Here is a 26,310-nt window from a genome sequence, read left to right as displayed (position 1 = left end):
CTGCTTTAAACAGAATCAAGATGTGCGAGTGAATGTAGGTTTTTTAAGTCGCATGGATTTGGTTATGATACATTTAACCTGTCCTACCAAATATGAAAATTCGTTTCACGCAGCGGACAAATAAGAAACTTTCTTCATTGGGAACAATACACCATGTGAAAACCAACTCCTGGGGCATCCCTCTCCCTCTCTCTCGAAAATCTTCTCACGTTAACAAAGACAAAAAAGACAATGGTGCACTCGCACCCTAAATCCTCAGCCGGATTATTTCTGTTTGTACAAAACTACAAACGTAAGAATAAATTAAAACCATGTGAAGTTTACTCACATAAGATTGCATATCTGAGTCACAACACAAGAGCAATGATTTTGCATACTCGACCAAAAGATTTATGCTTCTGGCAATAAATAAAACTCGAGCTTTCGCTCACTCTACCAACTATTCCAACATCCACTACAAAATCAGCAGGATCTGCAACGGCTACTGGAAAACTCGAAACCACCAAAGTCGTTGCAAAAGATGCGCATGAGCCTCCTCCTTACCCGCCTCATTAACTTTCTGGTTTCTCTGTTTCCTCCTGTTCTGGGTCTTCTTCTTCTTCCTCTTTCTTCTCTTCCTCCTCCTCATCTTCTTCAGGGGGATCTGCTGGCAACGGAGGTGGTAATGGTGTTTTCATTGGGCTGAACTGCGGGAATATATCTGGTCTCCGTCCTGGCTTTGGTCTCTCCCATTCCTATCGTGACAAAAAAATATATATAAATATGCAAGAGATGAGCCAAACTCCAGATTTAAGCTATCATTGCAGTCAAGTCATTTGTCAAAAAAGGAAGGAATGAAAGAACTACATGTTCAATGATTATGCTCTATGACATAAAGGTAATGATGTTGGTATCTGTTTGTGTTGTGCTCTCCTGATTCCCACACCACATTCTTTGCAGTTAGGCTGTCTGAGTGAGGGTACAACTATCTAAACATTCACAATTCAACCAAACATTGCCTAGTCTATTGGTGCCCCGTGGTCCATAACCTTGCAAGGCGACTTAAATGTAGAGTCACATGTTCAGACCATACCCCACAGGTTAGAGCTTGAACTTGGGCTATCCATTAAGTTTCAACACGTGTGCAGACAACAATCAAACGCAAGTCATCATGCTGGAAGATTGAGCTAAGAATACAGAGAGCAAAAGCAAGAAGCATAAGCAGAGGCCGATTTCAACATATTACGCCATTAACATAATAAGCTGAGTCTCTTGTAGAGGAAACAAACATTGCCATTATCTCCACATTTTTATTCACTAACCCGATAGAAACTTTAAGATTTACCAAAATCATCAAGCAAGACCTAAATAGTATGCTCTAGCTCAATCTGCTGCATTTTACCGGCACATTTCCTCAAGAACTTAAGACAACGTTAAACAGAAGACTTTGGGCACATTACAGAGGTCTACCTTTGAATAGATCATGTACTTCTATTCTGAAACCTTTCAAATCACTCATTCACTTGGTAAATTAAACATTAAATTCTTCCCACACTCAAGAGAAGTGGTATCCACAAGCTCCAAGAACGATTAAAATATGGAGGGCCAAGTCATAGATGAATTCGACATCATGAAATCCAGCCAGGTGAATTTGCGGTTTTATTCACTTACTCATAGCCAAACTCTATGGATTGACTAATATTGGAGGGCAAAACAAAAAAATCGAGGACTAATTCGACATGACCAAATTCAGTCAGCAGAATTTGAGGTTTTCCTAAAGCGATTGCAAGCATCTATCAAAAAAATTAACCACATAGCCCATTAACAATCGCAAAAGGAAATTCCAAACAAACTTCTCAGGAACCTCCAGAGCGAGCACCAAAATCACCCACGCCCACATCAATTCGCACGCAAATCAAAGGACGAAGAACGGGAGGGGGCGGGACTCACGATCGGAAAATCGAGAGGAGAGCGGCGAGTCATCTTCTCTTCCTCCGGGGCCATCCTCACAATCTGACTCCGCGACCGCCGGTTACCGCCGCCGACCGAGGCCGCCGCCGCCGCTCCACGGGGAAACCTCAGGGCGGCCACGGGGAAAGAGCCCCGGACGACACAGCTCCGCCGACAACAAGCCGAGCCGGAAGGCTGAGCTCTCTCCAGCGGCGGCGGCGGCGGGGCTAGAGAAGGAATCGTCGGACGCGACGCCAGGAAGAGATTCAGCGACGGCGACGCCATCGGAACCGGCTCGGGAATCGCGGAATGCCTCCCGGCCTCGCTGCGGGAGTCGGCTACCGGCGAGTCGGGGCGAGTCGCGAGGTTTCTCCTTGTCGTGGCTCGGGGAGGAGGAGCGATTTATCCACCACCAACCGCCTCTTCTTAAACGACGATGAACCCCCCCCCCTCCTCTCTTCTTCTCGTCAACAGGTTTCTTCGTTTCTCGCTTTGCCCTTTGGGAATATTTGAAGGGACGTTGGAAGAAACGGGCCGATCCGTTGGGCTTCAAAAGCCCAATTCGAATGAAGCAGGCCCACTAACAACTTTTTGGCCTTCGGGTTTGGCGGATCCGAGAGCTCTCCAATCGCGGGAATCACTCTCGTCTAAGTCATATTTTATTCCTACTTTAACTCTCAGTTTCATACTTTTATTCTTTCTTCTTGTAGAACATGAGAGTCGAAAAGTCACACTGAAAATAAATTATTTTCACCCCAATCTCTCTAAGAAAGTGGGGATACGATCCCCCCACCTCTCTTCTCACATGGGAAGAGTGGTAGTCGAGACAAATTCCAGTCATTGATCACTCTTGTTCACGTGCTTCGATTTTAATTTGCCCTTTTTTCATCGCTCCTCATTTTTTGCAAGTTCAATGGCATGATATTGGAGTGGAATTATAGGTCGAGAGTGGTAAATAAGAAATTTGTATGATGAAAGAAACAAGAGACTTTGTAGTATTTGCCATATCGATTGTGAAATTATGTGGGACTATTGCCAACCGTTGCAAAAGTTTAAACTATCAGATGAATGTATAATTTATTTTTTAAGTATTCTAACATAAAAAAATATTGATGCATGTGGAAATGACTAATTGAGCTATAGCCCTTGTATTTGTGAGGGATCTAATCACAATCTTAATGGGTCATAAATATATTTGTTATATTGAGTGAATTATTTAAACATAATGTGTGCGTATTAAGTGGATCATAAAAAGTTTTACAACTTATTTAGTCACAGATTATGGCCGATCGGCACGCAAGGGTTCTCGTCGACTTAAACTGTTGCTATTTTGAGCGGCCACTCGTGCAAATTTCACGAGCGAAGATTCGCATCTCGATGGATTCTATGATTCGTCCCCAACAAATGTATTGAAGTGATACGAGGATCCAAATAAAGTCATCTATCTAGGAGCGACAATGGATATTCTCGGCGGTCCACCTGACGTCATTAGTGGATGATGGATTGTCGTCCACTCCACAATCGAAAAGGGGCAAAAGCTCCTGCGTCCTCTCCTCAGCCAGAGGAGACGAGGACGCTGATGCGATCCACACAACGCAAACATCCAAATCCCATTGCTTGTCATATAATATAAGAGAAAATAAATAAACAAAAAAAAAGCAAAATCGAAGTCCAGCCAATCAGAGCGTTATGAGTCTTTTTTTTTTTTTTTTTCTGAAGAACGATTGGAAATAAAATTAGGCTGATTATTATATTTATGCCACGATGATTTAGGTCTTTTTTTTTTATTCTTTTGCTATTTACCTCGACTTCCTCCTCGTCCTTTCTTTTTAATTTTATCTTTCCTTCTAAAAAATCGGTTCTTGCAACACCGAGTCAGCTTCCACACCGAAAACAACTCGCATTGGTTGAAGCGGAAAGCACGGTTTAAAACACTAAGGCCTCAAGAAGCACCACCACGCGATCCAAATAATCTCCTACGCGCCCGGCACGCGAGCTCATCTCATATCGGGCCGTTGGATCGTGTGGGTCTCGGTGGGAAGCGAATGATCCGACGGTCCGGACGGAGTGGGATCACAAACAATCGGGGACATGAGATTACGGCTGGGGTCCACTTAACGCCTCGCCACGTGTGAGGCACCCTTTGGTCCAAGTGGCGACCTCATTGACTGGTCGGTTCCGGTTATAAAAGCGGCCGCTTCGGTTGCGGACCTTCTTCACGCAGGCCTTGAGTTTCGTTCTCTGTTTCCCCTCTGCAATTAGCCACCCCACCCCTCGCAAAACAGAGGAAAGAGGGGGGCAAAAACAGAGGAAGAACCACCACACACTCAATCCTAGAGAGAGAGAGAGAGAGAGAGAGAGAGAGAGAGGGGTGCAGTGCTTTTCATTGTCAACTGGCTATCTTGATGAAGTTTTGTGAGAAGCAGTTGTTTTATCAGAGTGCTCTTTGATTGATCTCTGAATGCATCTCTTTCTTTCCTTTTTCGGTACCTTAAGATTGAGAGCTCTGGCATTACGAGCAGAGAAGTGATTCTAGTTGGTGAGAACGGGAAGAAAGGTTGCGAGTCTTGGAAAATAATATATAAGTTGGCAAAGATTTGGCACGAGGGGTTCTTCTTGTTTTTTTTTTAGGGGGGCTATATGTCTGAGAGTTGGGCTGGGAATGAGCAAAATATAATGGATTTCTGGCCGGAGTTTCTTGCGAGCAATTGGGGTAGAGAATTCGTGGCCGGTGGATGTGGCGGGGTCGCGGGTATTTTATCTGGCTATCCGCTTGATACTCTCCGGATTCGGCAGCAGCAGTCGAGGGCTGGCTCTGCCTTCGGCATCCTTCGCAGCATCATCGGCAATGAGGGGCCGGGTGCTCTTTATAGGGGCATGGGTGCACCCTTGGCTACTGTCACTTTTCAGGTCATCTTTTGTCTGGAAACTCTCTCTCACTCCTTTATCATGTAAACAATTCTTTCTGAGATCAAACTGTTACTGACTTCACTCCCTTGACATAAGATCTCTTGATATGTATGCGAAGCGTATTCTCAGATGTTGATAATCTAGACACAATACCTTATGAAAACATCGGTGCTGTTTTTCAACTGATAACGACTTGCCATTTTTACTCGAGTTAAGACAACTGAACTTGACTGATCCATGAAATCTGCAGAATGCCATGGCTTTTCAATCCTACGCTATCCTATCCCGCGCTTTTGGTGAGTCTGGGTCTTCCCAAGACCCTCCTTCCTACCAAGGAGTCGCTTTAGGAGGCATCGGCACCGGTGCCCTGCAAAGTCTGATGCTAACTCCCATTGAACTAGTTAAGATCCGCCTTCAGTTGCAGGACAGAGCCTGTGCTAATTCCCATGAGCTGTATAACCAACATAATGGACCGATGAGTGTTGCAAAAGCATATTTCAAAGAGAAGGATTAAGAGGTATGTACCGAGGCTTGACCATCACCGTACTTCGAGATGCGCCATCCCATGGGGTCTACTTCTGGACTTACGAATACATGAGAGAGAAGCTCCACCCTGGATGCAGAAAAGATGGTCAAGAGAGCTTTAGGACAATGATTACAGCGGGAGGCCTAGCAGGAGTCGCAAGTTGGATCTGTTGCTATCCCTTAGACGTTGTGAAGACAAGGCTGCAAGCTCAATCCCACCTCTCACCGATGCAATATAGTGGCATAGTCGATTGTCTGCGTAGAAGTGTGAAAGAGGAAGGATACGGCGTGCTCTGGCGAGGCCTAGGAACTGCTGTTGTCAGAGCTTTCTTTGTGAATGGTGCGATTTTCACTGCTTATGAACTCGCTCTCAGGTGCTTCTTTAATAACAAGAGTAGCATCAGCATCCAACAAGAGAGTGCAATCTGGGAAAACTAGCGGATGCTTCGGATTGTTGGCCATCACCACAGGCTATCTAGCTGCTAGCAAGTGTTACTTAAATATGTATAAAGGGATGAATCCCACATGATTGTACAGGATTACTTTCCCAGGATTGCAGTAAGATTACTCTTAGAGGATGAACTTCACATGGTTATTGCTATGTACCTTTCCATAGTAAAAAAATTATGAAAAGAGCCGAAAAAAGTATCAATGCCAATAATATGGCTTGTTTAGTTCCTTAAACTTAAAAGCCACGAATACCTATTGCATTAAACTATTAGTGCAACAGGATTCATGGTTTTCATGGAGCGCGATCTCATCACATCACGCCACATAAGCTTGTTGAGGTTTTGTCATATGCACACAGGCATGATGTGATGGGATCAGATGAAATCATAGCGCACTTATTATTGGATGTTAAAGTCATCTGTTTGATCGTTAAAAATGATATCTTTGTATTCATGTCTAAAAGCGGAATGAGCCAATGGATGTACAGCTGATTCTGTTGGCTATCATACATGATTTATGCAGTCGATCTAGCCAGACTTGCAATGCTGATATAGTGGTCTCCATTATAAGCCATTGGCACTAACTTTCGTGTGATGAGCTCAGCATTTCAAGAAATGGATGGTTTAATGCATGAGACCGGTTTGAGTAATACTGTAATAGTACAGTGCCTCCTCTATGTCCAACACTTGATCCATATGACTCATGTCCATTGTCTCCAACTCTTTCGTTCTCTTTGCTAATACTAACCCTCCTGCATCTACTCTCTCTGTTTCCTCCGTTTTCACAAACTCGGAACCAACTACTTTCTTCTTCTTCTTCTTCTGTGTCTTTCCTCTGTTTCCTTCCCCAAGTTGCTTGTTCTTGATAGGACTCTGATGGTTCACATGCTTCGTATCTGTCACTGCATGAATCTTCACCGTCCTTCACCTGCTCTTTGGCATCCTTCTGAATTTGGTCCTGCCTTTGTCAAAATCATACTCCCACTCATTGCAGAAATCAGCATAGAACTTTTTTCCATCTGAGGGTCTTTATCTCTGCTGCTGCCACAAGAAAATGGGCGGAATGCGGGTGGTGGGGGCAGCTTTTGGTAGCCTCCAAAGAAGAAAGACTTGAGATTCACGAGTCTGGTTGCAGAAGAAGTTCTTGGTTTTCTCAATGGGAGTCTCTTAGCAAGATTTCTACACAAAACTGGCGGATTTCTTCTTTTCGCCCATGTTTTTTTCAGTGTTTTATACCAGTGTAGTGATAAGAGAGAGAGCAGAGATATGAGATAACGACAGGAGAAGGTTTCTCAGGGTTACCTAAAGACAAAGGCAAGAGGAGTCTTTAAGAGATTTTTTGTTTTCTGGGCTTTCTTTTTCATCCCCACACAAGAATTCTGTCTGTTTGCTTTCTCAGTCTAAAAATGCGCCTTCTTAAATTGTTGGTGACTCTCTGATAAATTTTGATCAGAGTTCGTAGTACCACATTTATGAAGGCTCAAAGGCCTAAGCAGTACAGTCCACCAGACAGGACATTGCTTTAGTAAATCTCAGAGACGTTTTATTTCTTTGTTTGGCAAAAAAAAGAATGAAATTCAGTGGAAACAGGCTTGGGAGGTCTCCAGTGGTAATCGTAACATCTTTTGTGTTAGACTGCTGGTTTGCCTAAAGCTCAGTGGCATTGAGTAAGATGCAAAGATAAGGGCAAGAAGAGTTGGTAAAAAGCTAATTATACAAAAGCATTGTCTTTATCTTAAGCACATCCTACATACACATATTCGAGCACTTCAGTTGCTGGGATCCATTTTGGGACCCAACAGCAGAGATCAGGCGCTAATAACTCTCATTTTACCGATGACTTAGATGCTCTTTTACAGGTAGGTGCACCGTGACAGTTCTGCTTGACTACTCTTGATCGAAGTTTGTCAGGTTCAAAAGCTTCTGTACATGCTTTCAGGAATGGGAGATCTGTAAATGCTCACTAGTAAAAAGCGGAAGACCCAATGAATATTGTCAGAGAGGTACTGTTTGATTGATTTAGCATTTTTTGCTAACTCAGTGAATGCTGAGATTGATACTCTGCATTTGTCTAATGCATTTTCAGAATGGAGTAGCTAGTCCGAAGATGGAGTTTGTGATATAACTAGATGTTTTAATGCCTATATTTGCATGATTGGAAAACACAAAATTCTCATATGGTCATTTGGAAATATGTCGCAACTAGACCATTTGATTTTCCTTATCATGCATTTAGTGTTGGTGATTCTTACTAGATATTTGGAGCATGTGTCCTCCAAAATATAATAAGAACGCAAATGCACGTTTTTTTAGGTAATCGAATGAATGACCGTTCATTGTTCTTACATTTTTCGGGAGATAGACTTACCAGTCGAAGCAGCCCAACCTGGCAAAAAGCTAGATGATTTCATCACTAAATTGAATGCCATCCTTGCTCAGAAGGCTGCGGCATCCGTCAACTGCAAAACCACTTGGCCCATTTTCAAAAGCGTTTAAAGGATCACAATGTCTTAGTTTCTTTTTCTGGTTACTAGTTTCCTCCGAGATTACTCTTAGAGGATGAACTTCACATAGTTACAGCTGTACACCTTTCTACAGTTAAAAAGCATCGAGAGCACAAAAGAAGCAAGCCCTCAAACATGGTAACTAGCGTTTTTCGGCGCACCTTTATCTCAGTATAGCAGTAAGAACATACCCATCACCATGATTTGCCGTCACTTTTGGATTTACGCAACTTTTGAGAACCTTTGCAGTAAATTTGCAACCTAAGTGAAATAGCCAACAGAATGATACGGTACAAGTATGTTCACACAAGACATCGCAACATGGTTTTGATGTCACCCGCTATGCTTAAGTAAAATGGAATATTATTAGTTCATAAAGGTCTGAACCTCCAAGATGCATGCTTTAAACAGTTTGCAAGGATCACAAAATTGATCATCAATTGATTATTTGACAGTAAGCGCAGACAAGATTTCACCAGCAGCGTATTTGACCATCTCTGTACTGCATTGGAATCTGACTCTTTCATGAATTAATGCCTAGGAGAAATCAAGACAAAGCAGCCACAAGACGAGCAACGACAAAGATGGCACGTCAACGAACTACGAACCAACTCCTCTAAAGTGAGGAGGAGAATGTTATAAGATGTCTGCTGATGATACTAGCGTCTCATTCTTTCTACATGAAGATATAATCTATACCCTACGGATATATTTTGATCATATTTAAACGAAATTCTAAAATTTGTCACGAAAGTACAATTGAGTTTTAAAACTTATAAAAAGTGCAATTAATAAACTAACCGAAAATAGTGACGCAGCTTTTTAAATATTTTGTCTCTCCTACTATGGTGATGGCATGGCTAAAACATGACACACCAAATTAAAACGACATCGTTTTGGATTTAATTCTAATTTTTAACCAAAAGCTTAATTAAATAAAATATAAATATTTTAAAAAACACAAAAAAGTAGCTAAGGCAAGGGTAGATTCCTTTGCCGCCCCGCCCCCCATTGCTAGAAAGGGCTGGCAAGGGCTTGATGAGGATCAGCAAGGGTCGCTGGGTCCTTTGCCAAGGCCAGCAACTATCACTAACCTCAGGCAAGCGCTCAGCAACCCTCACCCAGTCGTGGTGGCCCTCAAACCCTCACCCAGTCGTGGTGGCCCTCAACGTGGTCTGGCAACCCTTGCCAAGGGCCACCATAGTTGGGCGGGGTTGCCACGCCCTCGCTTAGATCTAGGTGTGGGTGTGGTCGGTGAGGGTTGCCAACCCTGTCCAAGGCCCTGATAACCCCCATTGGCCTTTGCCGACCCTTCGTTAGTTTCGATAAACTTTATTTTCAAATTATTAAGTTAGATGATACGTGACAATTGATAAATATATCGATTTGTTAAAGGTGTACTAGTTTGTGGTATTTTGTGGTGTCGGTCAATTTAGTAGAAACTAAATGGCACATTTGTAACAAATGTACCTATTTTGGTGTGAATGCATCCGGATGCAGAAGTAGGTGCTCGCCCTATGACACCCAGAATGTCACCTGACATGTCATTCTTGTATTATTACTCTCTTTTAACATGCATAAGAGTAATTAAAAATTTATGAGTATTCTTTTAATAATTAAAGCCTTACAAATATAACCAACATACTTATGTTTTTTTTTTTTTTTATACCACGTATGAGTTCACAAGTTCATTACATCATAAGCAAAAGACAGAAGTTTGGGTAGGGGTAGGGAGGCCTATCTCCATATTATATTATACTATATTTCCAAAGTTCTACCTGTACAAATATCCAAACTAAAGTTATGGGTCGATAGCTCGTCCTCATCGTCTAGATCGAAGCCACTCAACGGACCAACAAACTTTCCATCAAGATTTCGGTACTAGGTGACGAATCAAAAGGAACCCACTTCGCAAAATCTCCTATATCAACCCATACCGTAGAACTACACTTGATATATATTATTCCAAACTATGATTCAAGCACGAAAGTTTCATAATACATAGGGACTCTATAGCATAAAGGTTGAAGTGTGTCCATTACATGTCTGAAAAATGAAAAGAATGAGTCAAAGTTTAGTAAATGAAATCAATAGTTTTATATTAGAAAAATCCTCTTACTACTTCACCTAGTATATACAAAATGAATGCATAATCATTTAATAGGTGTGATACAAACCCAAACAGACTTTACCTTCTATTTTCATTTACCACATAAATTGTTAACCAACAATATGTCCATCCAGATTCATGTATATGTGCACCATATTTCACACGAACAAACCATTTAAGCAATGTTTTTTTTTTTTTTTTGGGTAAAGTTTAAGCAATGTTTAGTTCTACACATAACAATATATTTTATTCATTAATATTTTTCTTCTCCCGAACTCTTTTAGGGCATCCAAACTACTTGGCATCTCAATTTCAAGGCTTCTCGTAAACTTTCATCACAGATATCCCTATCAAACAGATATCCCTATCAAAGGGGCAATATTGACTTCCGAGATATCTCGAAACACTTCTTGGGGCATCCCAACCATTGGCGCATTCTGCGAACTTCCACCGCAAGGTATCGTCAGTCACCTCTATACAAGTGATGGAATCACATTAATCTCATTTAAGCAATGATATACGTATACTCACAAGTATAGTACACATATCTCAACTCAATTCAATTTAATAATTAGTCAAATAACCGCATATGAAATAAGACATAATCATATTCTGGTCGTTGCAGTTTGAATATCCAAATGAGTACATTCTGAATCTGGACATTGAGTAGGTTTTACATATTAAAAGCTAATAAATCAAATGAGTATATACCAAGTTTGAACAAACAAGTACATTATGGTAGTAAAGTTTGAACAATCAAAATGATAAATTTTGGCTTTAAAAAAGCTTATGGAATAAAAGAATAAATTCAACAAGTGAGCTTGTGTTGTAGTGGCCCTGTTGTCCAGGTTGTTGTTCTAGCCTTCCTCCGAGTATAGGAAAATCCAAGTCCATTATTTCTTGTTGTGCTCATGGTGGAGCTTGCAGCTTGTTTTGCTCTTTATGACCCTTGTGATGTAGCCGGTTGTCCTAGCCCTCCTATAAGATATCGATCAAGATTAGTTAATTAAACCTGCTTACCTTCTGCTTCTTGGGTCAATCAATTCAATTATGAAATAATCGAGTTAATTCTTTAATTTTTTTTTAATTTTAAGTCCCAAATAAAATATGGAGAGCTCAATTTTAATGAAGATAACCAAAGGGAGGGAAAGAAAAAAGGCAGTATATCAACTTGGATTGATCAATTGAACTGGCTTACCTTTTGCTTCTTGGGTCAATCGATTCAATAAGGAGATAATTGAGTTAATTTTTGACTTTTTCAATCTTAAGTACTGAATAAAAGATGGAGAACTCGATTTTGATGAAGACGACTAAAGGGAGGAAAAGAAATAGGCGGTATATTGACTTGGACTAATTAATCGAAGTAGCTTACCTTTTGCTTCTTTGGTCAATTGATTCAACTTAGAGATAATCGAGTTAGTTCTTTGACTTTTTAACCTAAGTCTTGAATAAAAGATAGAAAACTCGATTTTGATGAAGACAACCAAAGGGAGGGAAAGAAAAAGGTGATATATTGACCTAGACTGTTCAATCAAATCGACTTATCTTCCACTTTTGGGTCAAACAATTCAATTAAGAGATAATTGAGTTAATTTTTTGACTTTTTTAATTTTAAGTCTCAGGTAAAGGATGAAGAGCTCGATTTTGATGAAGACAACCAAAGTGAGGGAAAGAAATAGGTGATATATTGACCTGGACCGATCAATTGAACCGGCTATACCCATCAAATTGGTGGGTCGGGTCGGGTATGGGTTGGGTCAAAAATGGTTCGACCCATATTTGACCCATTTTACCCGTTTTGACACGTATTCTTCTAGTGTAAATCTAGTAACCCATACTGACCCGACCCATATTGCTAAAACCCACTAATATTCTAGAAAAACCCGCGCTCACTTTAAGCTATATGCTAATTGGATAAAAATCTCAAATTAAATTAAAAAATAATAAATAAAATAAATAAAATGTTAAAAAACCTATAAATTAAAATATTTATGAAGAATTAAACTATGCACATGCTTCTCTTATTTAAAGTGAGCATACTATTGAACAACTGAAAACTGCAATGTGAAACATCCGCAAAGGCAAGAATGAAAATGGTCTTTCGCAAATCAGATTTATGCGAGCTTCATCAAATCTGGAATTGAAAGTAAACGCTTCTCTTAATAAGAATCTCGCTCGTTTAAAGAAAATAATTCTATAGCTATATCTGTAATTCAAACAAAACTGTCCACTCTCCTAGAAATCCTGGAAAGACAGATGAAAAGATGTAATGCTCAAAAACTTCTTCACATACAGTTATCACCCTTCCCTCCTTCCAGACTAAGTCGACTTCATACGGGTCAACCAAGTGCAAAACATGATCAAGTCCCAAATATGATGATTTAGAAAATTTTAAACCCGACACCAATTACAGTTCATCTTTTAACAATGAGATGAAGCTCTTCTTCTGATTAACGTATAACTTTTCATGGGAAGAAAATACTTACATATGCCTCCCCAACTTGCAAATCCCCATAAATCTTCTCCCCCTCCATGTCATAATGAAACAATGTAAAAATGTTCACATGGACTAATTAAACATAGTACAACTTGTTTATGGTTGGCCACCCCTAATCAGCTTCCTAAACTGTGAAAGCTTCTATAGATATTTGCAATTTACCAAGAAGTCAACTGCCATATCAGAAGAAAAACATGGTACAAGTACAGAGAAGGCACCTTATAACCAAAAAGCTCACAACATGCCCGTCGAAACACTAAAGTTCGGTCTGCAAAGATAGTCTTGTACCTATGCCATATTGTATCATCCATGAGGCAATGAATATGGAATATTGAGAACAAACGTATCATGTAACACAAACCTTTCTTCACGCTTCTCAAGTGTTGCAATTTGTTCTTTTAGCTGAGTTATCTTTTCAATATTTGGCAATCAACAGATTTTGCAGCATTGCCTACAATTTACATGTGCAACAACACAACAAGAACAAAAGAGCATTTAGTTATGCACCACCAAGCTATAGTTTTTCAAATAATGTAAAATCATTTACAAGCCTAAATCAAAACTCCATCATATGGAATGCAATAGGCACATGAATTTCATTATTATGTTGCATTAGCATTTAATGTTCGGATATATATATATGAGAACTTCCATAGACATTAACTCAACACATTGATCCTTAAGAACCTACAATATTGCAAGAACAAGACAAAAACCATTTTAACATGCTAGACTAAATCTGGAGACAAAAGAGATAATTTAATAGCGAACTTTATAAATAAAAGAAAGTACCTAATGCAAATAGTCTTGGAAGTCGACAATGAGAGACTCATCATCAAGATCTTCCTCAGGCGGAACTCCAAATAATCAATCTCTAGTGCATAGCTCGGCCTCCACATTTTTAGGCAAAAGGGAACTACGATATTTATTTAGGATGCATCCTCCAATGCGAAACGCTAACTCTGAGGCAATCACGTGCCATGAGAGATAACTCGGATATCGATGTAAATTAGCTTTCCAATAATCAAGGACATTGAGATGAGGGAATTTTTTCTATCAACCCGGGCTCTTCTAAATACAAATCCAATTGTGACTTAGTAGATTGCGAGCCAAAGTGTTCACTCTCAAATGCATCATACTCATCAAGATTGTCCCCAATATTTTCGACAATGTCCTCAACCAAAATGTTACCTCGACTAATTGAAAATGTAAAGCAATCATCTCTCGATGTAGAGGTCACATATTCATCAAAAAGCATATAAAGCTTTTCTCGAATGCTCCGTACAAATTCCACATGATCATCCATCTCCAACTTCAAATAGCAAAATTCTAATAAGTGTAGCTTATAGCAAGGATCTAATATAGCAGCAAAAGACAAGACAACACTATAACACTTCCAATATTTTTCAAACTTCTTTAGCATTGCCATGGCCATAGATCTAATAGCTACATCCTCACTTGCATTTATCAAACGAAGTTGAATCTGCCATACTCCATAGAAATATAAATTCGCCGCGGGATGTCTAACTTTGGAGAAAAGAGTAGAAATATCATAGGAAGGTTACAATGAGAATGCAATTTTCTTGACTCTAACCCAATCCTCAGGTGATGGACATGTAAGAAAGTTAGAATTAATTAGCTTCAAATGGAAAAATGCATGTTCAAAAACCAAAGCACCTTCAAGTATTAAGTACGTAGAGTTCCATTTAGTAGCCACATCTTGACGTACTTTTTTACCTGTCTTCAAGCAAGACTATGTTATACACTCAACAAATTTTGCTCTCCTCCTTGTGTAGCTCTCACATATTTGACAGATTCTCTAATATTTTGCAATGATCCATCAATCATCTTTAGACCTTCTTGGACAATAAGATTGAGAATGTGTGCACCACAACGTACATGAAAAACTTCCCATCACACAACAAAGAGGATCTCATAGTAGGTGTACTTTTCCAAATATCAACCATATTGTTATTGTATGATGCATTATCTAATGTGATACTGAAAATTTTCCTCTCAATGCCCCACTCTCTTAACAAAGTCAGCAATTTTTCCAATAAAATGGCGCCATTGTATGGTCAACCGGCTTCCCTTTTGCTTCTTGGGTTAATCGATTCAATTAGTAGATAATCGCGTTAATTCATTGACTTTTTTAATCTTAAGTCCCGAATAAAAGATGGAGAGCTTAATTTTGATGAAGGCTACTAAAGGGAAAGAAAAAAGGTAGAATATTGATCTGAACTGGTCAATTGAATCGACTTACCTTATGCTTCTTGAGTCAACCAATTCAACTAATAGATAATCAAATTAATTCTTTGACTTTTTAACCTTAAGTCTCAAATAAAAGATGGAGAGCTCAATTTTGATGAAGATGACCAAAGGGAGGGAAAGAAAAAGGCAATATATTAACTTTGATTGGTCAATTGAACATGTTCACCTTATGCTTTTTTTGGGTTAATCGATTAAACTAGTAGATAATCGAGTTAATTCTTTGACTTTCTAAATCTTAAATCCCAAATTAAAGGTGGAGAGTTCGATTTTGATGAATAGACCAAAGGGAGGGAAAGAAAAAGAGCATTATATTGACCTAGACCAGCTGACTTACCTTATGCTTCTTGGGTCCATCGATTCAATTAGGAGATAATTGAATTAATTTTTTTAACTTTTTTAATTTTGAAATCCCAAATAAAAGATGGAAAGAGGTGAGCTCACTGAAAAGTGGGCCCCCAATTGGACAGGTGGCAACCAATTGATGGAGAGAAATTTGGCCTACGTGACAGTTTGAGATTACCCAAAAAATTTTAGCTTGACATGACCCACAAATAAAACCTAGTTATATTATTTTGTAAATAAACTTTATACGTCTTTGAGCTTCTTGGCACTGCTCTTTGATAGATTCATCCAAGCGCAATAGACATTCGCTACCCAAATAAAAGGAAGAAAAACTATTTTGACATGCCGGTTTTATGCAAATTGCAATTATTATTTCATGGGTGCGATCGTATCAAGATTATTGTATTGGCTTTGACGAATTATCATTATTAGAGTATTGCCAGAGGGAGAGAATGAAAATGGGATCAATGGAGAGTCTGGTGACATATTTATGTCTTTCAATATGGAAGTTGGTAGTTAGTTGACAACTAGAATAACAAGACGCCTAACAACTTTGAAACTCAGTCGCTCTCAAGCAATGCTTACTTTAGTTGAATTACTCTCCATTTATGGAAAAATTAATTTTTAATTTCTATGGAATTCATTATTTTGATATCTATAATTACTAAATTCTTTAGCTTTACCTAGCTTTGTGTGCTCTCCATGAGAATAGCTCGTGACCATGATCAATCATATAACCAATTGTAGGCAATTTTTCTTCCAAGTAAGAAGACTAAAAACAAATGTCCAATATTAATTATCTCTAAGTACAATTAGGAGTTCAGCACTTGTTACGAAATGATCGATTTGAACCATAATCATTAAATTTACCTTAGCGTCTCTTGTGCACCAATGCCATGTAACTCTCTTATGGTAACTTGCATAGCACGACCTTATTAGAGTTTCCATCATTATGCGAACTAATACACGTGTATAAAGAAAGGTAAGCATAGTATTACTGGACAAATAGGCAAAAGATAAATGAATTGGACTATATATCAATAATTACAATCAATAGATTTTTTGTGTGCAGATTGATGACTTTATGTTGCAACCTTTTCATAGAAACAGTAACTTTCGTTGTGACCGATAATTACCGATAGTAAGTAGCACGGATTCTTTTGATTTTGAGAGCAATGCGACATGGGAATCCCCATGTTAACCTGATGTTGTGCATAATGAAGTTCTGGAATTGGCTAAAATGAGAAAACAAGCCAACCATTATCAATCAGGCCAAGGAACTTGTATCCTCGTGCATTGTTTTTCTTGCGTAATCAATATATCATGGTTGGGAAAATTGTTAGAAAAGTCATAAATCCATTGCATTAGTGTTAATTTAGTTCTATCCTTTTTAATTATGCCAATTTAGCCTTAAATCTCTTGACTTAGTGCCAATTTAGGGTGCGTTTGGTTGTGTTTTGTTTAAAAATTGTTCCAGGAAAGAAATAAAAAAAAAGTGTTTCGTTCCTGGGAACAATTTTTGAACAAAAAACGCGTTTGGTAAACTTGTTAGGGAACAAAAAAATAAATAGAAACACGTTTGGTAAATTTGTATAATTTTTTTATTTCTTTTATTTTTTTTAATATTTTTATTTTATTTTTCTATTTTCTTATTTATTTTTCCTTTTTTTTTTTTTTTTCTTCTTTGGTCGGTGGCCGGCCTCGGCCATGGCCCAAGAACCGGCCGGCGAGGGCCGGCGGCCTCGCCCAGCCACGGCGAGGCTCGTCGGCCCGGCGAGGCCGAGCCCGGCCGTGGCCGGGCGAGGCTCGGCCGCCTTGGCCGGGCGAGCTTGAGCTCGCCCGATCCCGGCAAGGTCGAGCTCGCCCCGGCCGGCGAGGCTCGGCCTCGCCGGGCCACCGCCAAGCGACGCCGACAGCGGTGGCCGGGGCAAGGCCGAGCCTCGCCGGGCAGGCGAGCTCGGCCTCGCCGGCCCTGGCGAGCTCGGCTTCGCCGGATTTGGGCGAGCTCGAGCTCGAGCTCACCCGGCCCGAGCCTCGCTCGGCCTCGCCGGGGCCGGCGAGCCTCACCATGGAATGGGTGAGGCCGCCGGCCCTCGTCGGCCGTCGCGACCATGGCCAAGGCCGGCCAAAGAAAAAGAAAGAAAAAAAAAAAGAAAGAAAAAAAGAAAAAAGAGAAGTATTTAGATTTTGTTTGTAAAACAAAAAACAACTTTTTGTGTTTTTGTTTACATTTTTTTTGTTTTAGGAGCAAAAGAACAAAAAGTAAACGCACACAAACGCGTTTCATTCCTTTTTGTTTCAGTGAACAAAAACAGAAATTTACTCTTCGGGAATAGAAATAGGGTGCCAAACGCACTTAGTCATTTCGACCAATTTTGGTCGGATATTACCGACGTGGACAACGGTTGGCTTACATGACTCCATGAATGTTGACGTGAATAATTTTTTTAATAATATTTTAATATTCTTTAATTTTTTGTTATTTTTGATGATTTTTTTCTTTCTTTTCTTTTTTTCCTTTCTTCTTCCTTTTGCCAATGATGGGCCATGGGGCAGGCTAGCCTCTCCTAATTGTTATATTTTCTATTTGTTTTGCAAAAATATAATATTTTTGGAAAATATTTTTAGGAAGCCATTTTCTAGCAAACTAACAATATTTTCTAGTGTTTGGTTGAAACCTAAAATACACTATAAAATATTTTCTTGCCATTTGGTATTTGATTTGATTTTTTGAGAAAAATAATCAAAAAATTCAACTTTTTTATTATTTTTCTTTTCTGTTTTTTCTTCTTCCTTGGCCAATCATCGGTCACATGCAAGCTCAAGTCTTGCCACAAGCATACGAGGCTTGAGCTCACCAAATTTCGGTGAGATTGAGCTTGCTCGAAGTCACTAGAACCTTGTCAAACTCTGAAAACCTCAGGTGAGGCTTAAGCATCCTTAGCTTGCTGTATCTAATAAGACTTGAGCTCACCCATTGCTGGTGGTGGACCATAGTCGTGGCTGGCAATCAGGTGAAGAAGAAGCAAATAAAAGAAAGAAAATAAAATACAAAAATAAAAGGAAAAGATGTTTTGTGAAAGAAAGTTCTTGGTCTAGAGATGAAAGAAAGAGAATGGAAAATATTGGAAAATATTTTTCTCACTTTTGAATTTTTTTTTTCCATTGGCAGAAAATGTTTCTCTTAACTAGTTTATTTTCCGAGAACTAAATATCGGAAAATTTGGAAAACAACTTCCTAAAAAGTATTTTTCGTAAAAAAAATGGAGCCTAAGAATGCAAACCTTTTCCAGATGAATTTGTAATAATTTATACAATAGATGTCATAGTAAGTAACCATTCCACCATTGGCCATGATGTATTTTTTTTCACAAATATCGTAATTTTAAAATCCAGTGTTGAGTTTATTACTTGATCGACCGACATATTGGCATGTTCCTCTTTCATTTTGAAGAGTAACTTTTGATTATAGGAAAGCGTTATCTTCAATGGATGAGAAAGCTCTAAGGGGCAATTGACATCAAGCGGTATCATCGGCTATAGGACGGTTGATGTGAACCATAATGACTAACTCGGCCGATGGCCCTCTTGTCGAAGGTTGGCGAGTAGCACTTATGAGCTCAATGACGTGTTAACAAGGTGTAACTCTTTCACGAACCGGACAACTTTTGAAAGTAAAAATTGATGCGAACCATAATTTCACTGTAGGGATCGGTTTTCTCGAACCCAATTGTCAAGTCTCCGAGATAAAATGGTAATTAGAGTGAAGTAATTATTCAGGGACACGTCTCATGACCCTACTTGTCATGATTTGACCAAGCATTATTAGCATCATCAAGATCTTAGCGGCCCCGCCCCGCTCCCTCCGAACCAGGAGATCCGAATCCCCTCACCTGGGCCGAAAAAGCCCATTAACAACAACAAACGAACGAGCCCGAAGTCCACGAAGAACGCGCCCTTGCCAATTTTTTCGGTCAGAGCAGTTAAAGATACGAAAAGGAGAGATTCAAAACGACAAACACTCACCCATCAAAACGACGCGTCGCGCCCGTCCCCACCATGTGGGACGGTTCCGCCCCTCAGCACCCCCTTCAAAAAATTTCAAACGACGGCCACGCAAAAAAAAAGCGGTGGGGACCACCCCCGCAAAAACGCCGTCGCACTACCCCGCTCACGCTCTCTTCCCAACCGATCGGACAGCGACAGACAGCCGTGGCACGTGCACGCGCCCCGAGCCGCACGTGCCAGCCCTGCACCCCTCTCACCTCTCTCTCTCTCTCTCTCTCTCTAACTTCAAAATTCGAAAATTGAAGCAGAAGGGCATCATCCTCTCCATCATCAATCTTGCCAAGTCGTCGTTTTTACTCCTCCTCGCATTGCTCTCTCTCTCTCTCTCTACTCTCTCTCACTACTTTCTCTCTCTCTACTTTCTCTCACTATTCACTCCAATGGTGGCAGCCTCGTTGCTCCCCGTAAAGGCAAAAGGCGAGAGCGCGACCACCAGCAGGACGGCACCTTCCATGTGAAAAAGATCTTTCACTGCATTTAACTCCCCATATCTCTCTCACTCTCTCTCTCTCTCTCTCTAGCTCCCTCACCTTCTCTCTCTCTCTCTAAAACCTCCACTTTCTCGAGAGGGCGAGGGCTTCGCGAGCTCCTTTCGATCGGGAATCGCGGGACGACGGCGGGCGGGGGCGGCGATTCCCGTTGCCGGCGGCAGCGGATTGGGGGGCGGTTGTTGGAGCTGAGGTGATTTTTCTTGGGTTTTGTTGCGGAGGGAGAGAGAGATGAGTACAATGGGGAGGCAGGTGCAGAGATCTGGTGCGACGGCGGTGCACCACCAGCGGCAGTACTCGGACAACTTCTTCGAGAGCTCGTCCAACGGGAGGTGGCTCCAGTCCGCGGGCCTCCAGCACCTGCAGTCCTCCTCCAATCCGTCCGGTCCTCCTCCTCCTCCTCTTCAGGTAACTCCTTATCGATTTCGTCTCCGTCTGGTTTGCCGGATCGAATGCTGTGGCTGGAATCGAAGGGAAGTGGAGAGGGAAGTCCGGAATTGAATTTGTCGGCGTAGATGGATGAGGGCGATTGCGATGACCTCGGGTCTTTGGATCTCGATAGATCCGGCTCTAGTTTGTGACTGGGGCGGCTGTTTTTTTGACGATGCTTATGGTTTTAAAGTTATGGGAGCTACCTTTAGTGATTAAGGACGTTTGTATATGTATGTATTGTGTTGTATGGAATGGGATATCGCGATGACCAAGGGTGTCTCTAGTGGTTTTGATTCTCCCAAGGAAAAGGGAAAATTAAGAGTGGGGTTATTGAAGAATTGAGTTCATTTCAAGACGCATTTGGTGGCATGACGATTTTGTTTTCTTCTTTCCTTGATGAATACTTGATTTTTCGAATTCAAGTTGGGAGCATTCCTCGAAGTGCTAGTGTAATGGTGAAGAAGAAAATATTCAATTGTTGTTTTTATCTGGGAAAGCGATAGCATTTGCAGCTTGTGGTTTTGGAAGAGCTCTCTTTAGTTGGAGGATCACGTGCAATTGTGTGGACTTAGATTATTCATGCCTTTCACTTTGCTTTTGGCTTTGCAACTTGATTAGGACTTTGGTTACTATGGTGGCGGCGGTGGAGGCCAGGGATCACGAATGTATCGGAATGCCCAGAGGAGCTATAATGGAGGGAATGAGTTCTACATGGAGCCTTTAACACCTCCCACAAATACAAGGTCATCAAACCAGAGAAAGAATGGGGAGGATTCCCCAAGTGAGTTCAGTCCTGGGCTCCTAGATCTACACTCTTTTGATACCGAACTTCTTCCTGAGGTGGGCTTTTCATCTTATGAAGAAATCTTGCACTTTATTGGGGGCTTTGATATTTGCTTAAGACTTTAGTTACATCTTGCATTATTAGTCATTACAATAAGTTCAAGGTACTCTTCTCTAGGATATCTGCTTGTAACCTGCTTTTACATTGTACTAGTAGAAATTGCTTGACTATTGAGAGAAGAATGGTTGCTTTGACATCCAACCTGTCTGAAATACCAATCCATTTATCTCAGATGTGGTGCCATAATGATGTAAAACATTTTGAACTAGGAGATTATATTGGGAAGACTATCATTTCACTTCAACAATTTTATTGTGTGTCTATCATTGGAACAGCTGCCAGTTTCTAGCCTCCAGGATGGCCCTTCTATATATCATCCTCGTGGTAGAAGCTTTGATGATTCTGAACCATACATGCGAAACAACAAACAGGCTGGGAGAGCTCGTGCCCCACCTGAGAATAACCTGTTGAAAAGTTTTGCTGCAGACAAGGACAAAACTAGTTCTGTTGCAAAGATCAAAGTTGTGGTATGTTCTCCAACTCCTTTATCTATTTCATCTGTTTGAAGCCAAACCAATTTCTAATACCTGTCAATTAGCCAATGGCTTATTTTGAGTTGACAATGTTCATATTTGCTTTTCTAGTCTAAAGCACTGTTCTTTCTTGTTCTTCTTCTTCTTCTTCTTCTTTTTCATTCCAATCTGAGTAAGTCTCTTTGGCTTCAGTGCTTATAATATCTCTTTCCTACACGCAGGTGCGAAAGAGGCCACTTAACAAGAAGGAATTGGCTAAAAATGAAGAAGACATAGTAGAGACACATTCTAATGCCCTTACGGTCCATGAGACTAAACTCAAGGTGATTGTTACTGCTTATTAGATACACAAGTAATATTACATGTTCAAACCATGAACACATTGTAATTGAAGTTCACATCTTCAATGACTATATAAGTGGGTGATGGTGATTCCTTTTCTTTTGTTTCTTCTCTTTTCCCGGTTTTTTTTTTTTTTTTTTTTTGGAGGTGGGAAAAGAGGGGGGGGAGGGGGAAGAGGTTGTCATTCATCTTTTCATGTGTATATTCTTCTTCATTTTCAGCCTTTGACTGAAACACAGCCGTCATTTTGCTGAGAACTGACCTTATTGGATTATATGTTCAGGTTGACTTGACTGAGTACGTGGAAAAACATGAATTTGTTTTTGATGCTGTACTAAATGAGGAGGTGTCAAATGATGAAGTGAGTACAGGTCATTGTTGAAGTACTACCAAGAGATACCGATGAAATCGCTTCTTAGATTGCAATCTTTCGCTTATGCTCTCTGGTTTTCTATTTTGGTTATGCAGGTTTACCATGAGACTGTGGAGCCTATAGTTCCTATAATTTTTCAACGAACTAAGGCTACTTGCTTTGCATATGGACAGACAGGTAAACCGTGGTTTTGGACATCTTAATGGACTTGGTCACGTTCCAGTCACATGCTGCATTCCATTCAAGAAATCACTTATTTCTGCTTTTCACCATATGAATGTACTGAGAGTACAACAAGTTTCTCTAATTCACCTATCTTTTCATCAGAATTGTTGTCATGTGTTGCTTCCCTTGTTCATTTGCTGAGAGAATGTGCATCTTGCTATTTGTTGTCATTCAAGAGCATTTTGGTTTCCCTCTAGAATTTGGATATAACTCAACTGTAGATAAAAGGTATTCTGATTTGTTATACTTGTGAAATTTATGTGTTAAGAGTGGTAGAACTCAATTGTAGGTAATACCTGAATACCTGAGTGTTATTTGTGTAATTCTCACTGTATCTTGTTTATGTCATATTTTCTTCAGGAAGTGGAAAAACTTACACTATGAAACCATTGCCCCTTAAAGCATCACGTGACATTTTGAGGTTGATGAACCACACTTACCGCAACCAAGGCTTTCAACTATTTTTCAGCTTCTTTGAAATATATGGAGGAAAACTATATGATCTTCTGAGCGATCGGAAGTAAGCTGCATAGGTTTTCTGATTATATATCTGGCATTTCTGGCCTAAAAATATACTAGAGTTTAAAAGCTTTTATTATACATTTGCAGGAAACTCTGCATGAGAGAGGATGGCAAGCAGCAAGTATGCATTGTAGGTTTACAGGAGTATAGGGTCTCTGATGTGGAGACAATTAAAGAACTAATTGAGAAAGGCAGTGCAACTAGAAGTACTGGCACAACTGGTGCCAATGAAGAATCGTCCCGATCTCATGCCATACTTCAGCTTGCCATCAAGAGGTCAATTGATGGCAGCGAGTCAAAGCCTCCCGTCTTGTGGGCAAGCTCTCCTTCATTGATCTTGCAGGAAGTGAACGTGGTGCCGATACTACCGACAATGACAAACAGACAAGGTAATTTACCCTCTGTTTCATGCTACATGTTAAGATGTTCTCTCTTTTAGACAATTATTATCAAGTCATTGAGTGTGTATGGACACAGAAAAGTGACAAAACTATTCTATCACATTAAAAAAATATTTGTGATATTCAGATGGTATGAAATGATGATTGCATAGAAGTTGATATTTAAATACTTGGACTTATTCGTTAGAGGTGCTAGCTAACAATCTGAAGTTACATTCACAGAACCTAATTCAGTGGGAATGGTGGTTGTCTGACTTCGACATATTTAGGTTGATGGGTTGCATGTGTTTGGTCTGTAATTTCTGTATCCTGTGGAATTGACTCTGCTCATGAAATATATGGGTTACTCATCGAAGTGATTTACAGTCACCAATGGAAAAGTGCTATTGTTATTTTCTTGTCCATGCTATATAGAGATAAAAAATACCACCTGTTTATAACACTATCCATCTGCCAATTCGTGGATAACTTTTCTGATGTTATAGTTGTACTAGAGAATGCTGTTCCATTTTGTTGTTGTATTGACTGCTTTATATGTGTGAGCAGAATGGAAGGTGCAGAAATCAATAAGAGCCTACTTGCACTCAAGGAATGCATTAGAGCTCTGGACAATGACCAGGGTCATATTCCTTTCAGAGGCAGCAAATTAACTGAAGTTCTCAGGGATTCCTTCGTCGGCAACTCTCGCACTGTCATGATATCCTGCATTTCTCCAAGTTCTGGTTCTTGTGAGCATACTCTCAATACCTTAAGATATGCTGACAGGTAAAATATCCGAGCAGAGAATTGCGGCTTGTAAAGGTTATGTGGTTGTTTTCAATTGATTATAGCTTCCTACAAATTGTTCTCCAGGGTGAAGAGCCTCTCAAAAGGAAACAATCCGAAGAAGGATGTACTATCTTCAACTACGAATCTAAAAGAATCAACTACCTTACCTTTGCCATCTGTTGCATCAAATGCTTCCAACTTTGAGGAAGATATAACCACCTCGTGGCCAGAACAAACAGGTGGAGATGATTATGATGTGTCGGAAGAGTTTTATGAACCAGAAAGAACACAGTGGAAGAGGAACAATGTGAAACTTGACTCTTTGAATCGTGCTGCTCCAGAAGAAAAATTACAGAAACCTAGTTTTGCCCAGACAAAGTGGAAGGACCAGCAGAGATCAGATGCTAATAACTCTCATTTTGGTGATGATTTAGATGCTCTTTTACAGGTAAGTGTGCTGTGACAGTTATGCTTGACTACTCTTAATGGAAGTTTGTCAGATTCAAAAGCTTCTGTATGTGCTTTCAGGAAGAGGAAGATCTGGTAAATGCTCACCGAAAACAAGTGGAAGACACAATGAATATTGTCAGAGAGGTATTATTTGATTGATTTAGCAATTTTTGATAGCTCAGTGAATGCTGAGATTGATACTCACTGCATTTGCCTGATGCACTTTAAGCATGGAGTAGCTAGTCCAAAGATGGAGTTTGTGATGCAACCAGATGTTTTAATGCCTTTGATTCCATTATTGGAAGGCACAATATTCTCATATGGTCATTTGGAATTATGTCTCAATTTCCACCATCTGATTTTCCTTATCATGCATGCACTGTTGGTGATTTTGTTAAATTTATGGAGCATGTACCCTCCTATATATATTAAGTACGCCAATGAATGGTTAATTTAATATATCAAATGAATGGCCATTGACTATTATTACTTTTTCAGGAGATGGACTTACTAGTTGAAGCAGACCAACCTGGTAATCAGCTAGATGATTACGTCACTAAACTGAATTCCCTCCTTGCCCAGAAGGCTGCAGGCATTCGTCAACTGCAAACCCGCTTGGCCCATTTTCAAAAGCGTTTAAAGGATCACAATGTCTTAGTTTCTTCATCTGGTTACTAGTTTCCTGAGGAAATTACCAGCCCATTGTTCCTTCCAAGTTACATAAGGCAGGATATTGGCTCAACCAATGGTTTGGTCATCCAATGTTTGGTCAATGTACTCAGAATGTGGGTAGGAAGTTGGGAGACCTTTTCTTTTACTGGTCTCTCCTGCAGCTCATTGCTGCCCGGATTGGATTTCTGTATCTCTGATTTTCTTCAACCAGATTCAAGGTTGGAGCATCTTTCAGGGTTAAGCATTTGATAATTCTGTATCTCTGATTTACAGGGAGTTTGAGCATGTCCTAATGTACTCGAGGTATGGCCTGCTCTGTAAAGAATATCAGTTCTCTTATTTGATTATCAAATGATTTTTTTGTAGCATTCACACATTGATTTGAGAGAACTGTATATCGATGCCAATGATATGGCTTGTTTAGCATTCATTCGGTTCCTTAAAAACCATGAAGATCTATTGCAGTAAATGTCAAGTGCCAGGTATGCATATAACAAAACCTCAACAAGCTTATGTGGTGAGATGTGATGAGGATCAGATGAAAATATAGAGCGCTTGTTATCAGATGTCAGATTCATCGGTTTGATCGTCACAAAATGATGCCTGTTTCATGTCTTGGAGCTGAATGAGCCAAAGGACTTGCTGCTGATTCTAT

At 40.1% G+C, this 26,310-nt stretch overlaps 3 protein-coding genes across 3 annotated transcripts; 2 read left to right on the top strand and 1 right to left on the bottom strand.

The window, feature by feature from the left end:
* Positions 1-119: 119 nt before the first annotated feature.
* Positions 120-2,395, bottom strand: LOC104423109 (splicing factor, arginine/serine-rich 19). The gene is made up of 2 exons (XM_010035574.3): positions 1,930-2,395; positions 120-734 (listed from the first exon to the last, which is right to left on the bottom strand). Exons 1-2 carry the CDS (start codon positions 2,212-2,214, stop codon positions 552-554), a joined length of 468 nt encoding a protein of 155 aa, XP_010033876.2. The 5' UTR covers positions 2,215-2,395; the 3' UTR covers positions 120-551.
* Positions 2,396-4,160: 1,765 nt separating this feature from the next.
* On the top strand, positions 4,161-6,161 carry LOC104423108 (mitochondrial arginine transporter BAC2). The gene is given in 3 exon segments (XM_010035573.3): positions 4,161-4,839; positions 5,090-5,321; positions 5,324-6,161. Coding segments are annotated over 3 exon segments (981 nt in total). The 5' UTR covers positions 4,161-4,569; the 3' UTR covers positions 5,803-6,161.
* A 13,699-nt stretch (positions 6,162-19,860) lies between these two features.
* Positions 19,861-26,017, top strand: LOC104423107 (kinesin-like protein KIN-13B). Its single transcript, XM_010035572.3, is given in 13 exon segments — positions 19,861-20,501; positions 21,144-21,365; positions 21,705-21,896; positions 22,124-22,225; positions 22,528-22,605; positions 22,713-22,794; positions 23,203-23,362; positions 23,452-23,669; positions 23,672-23,753; positions 24,312-24,530; positions 24,618-24,981; positions 25,062-25,127; positions 25,482-26,017. Coding segments are annotated over 13 exon segments (2,142 nt in total). The 5' UTR covers positions 19,861-20,324; the 3' UTR covers positions 25,662-26,017.
* The last annotated feature ends 293 nt before the right edge of the window (positions 26,018-26,310 follow it).

Source organism: Eucalyptus grandis, chromosome 10 (genome assembly GCF_016545825.1).
Source record: "Eucalyptus grandis isolate ANBG69807.140 chromosome 10, ASM1654582v1, whole genome shotgun sequence".
Lineage (NCBI taxonomy): Eukaryota > Viridiplantae > Streptophyta > Magnoliopsida > Myrtales > Myrtaceae > Eucalyptus > Eucalyptus grandis.
Note: the sequence above shows the minus strand (reverse complement) of the source record. Positions and strands in the feature narration are given on the sequence as shown.

Excerpts from the sequence above, each read along its gene's own strand:
- LOC104423109 (XM_010035574.3), bottom strand. The coding sequence starts at position 2,214 with ATGGCGTCGCCGTCGCTGAATCTCTTCCTGGCGTCGCGTCCGACGATT. Across the intron at positions 735-1,929 it reads CTCCTCTCGATTTTCCGATC|GAATGGGAGAGACCAAAGCC; the intron begins GTGAGTCCCGCC and ends TTGTCACGATAG.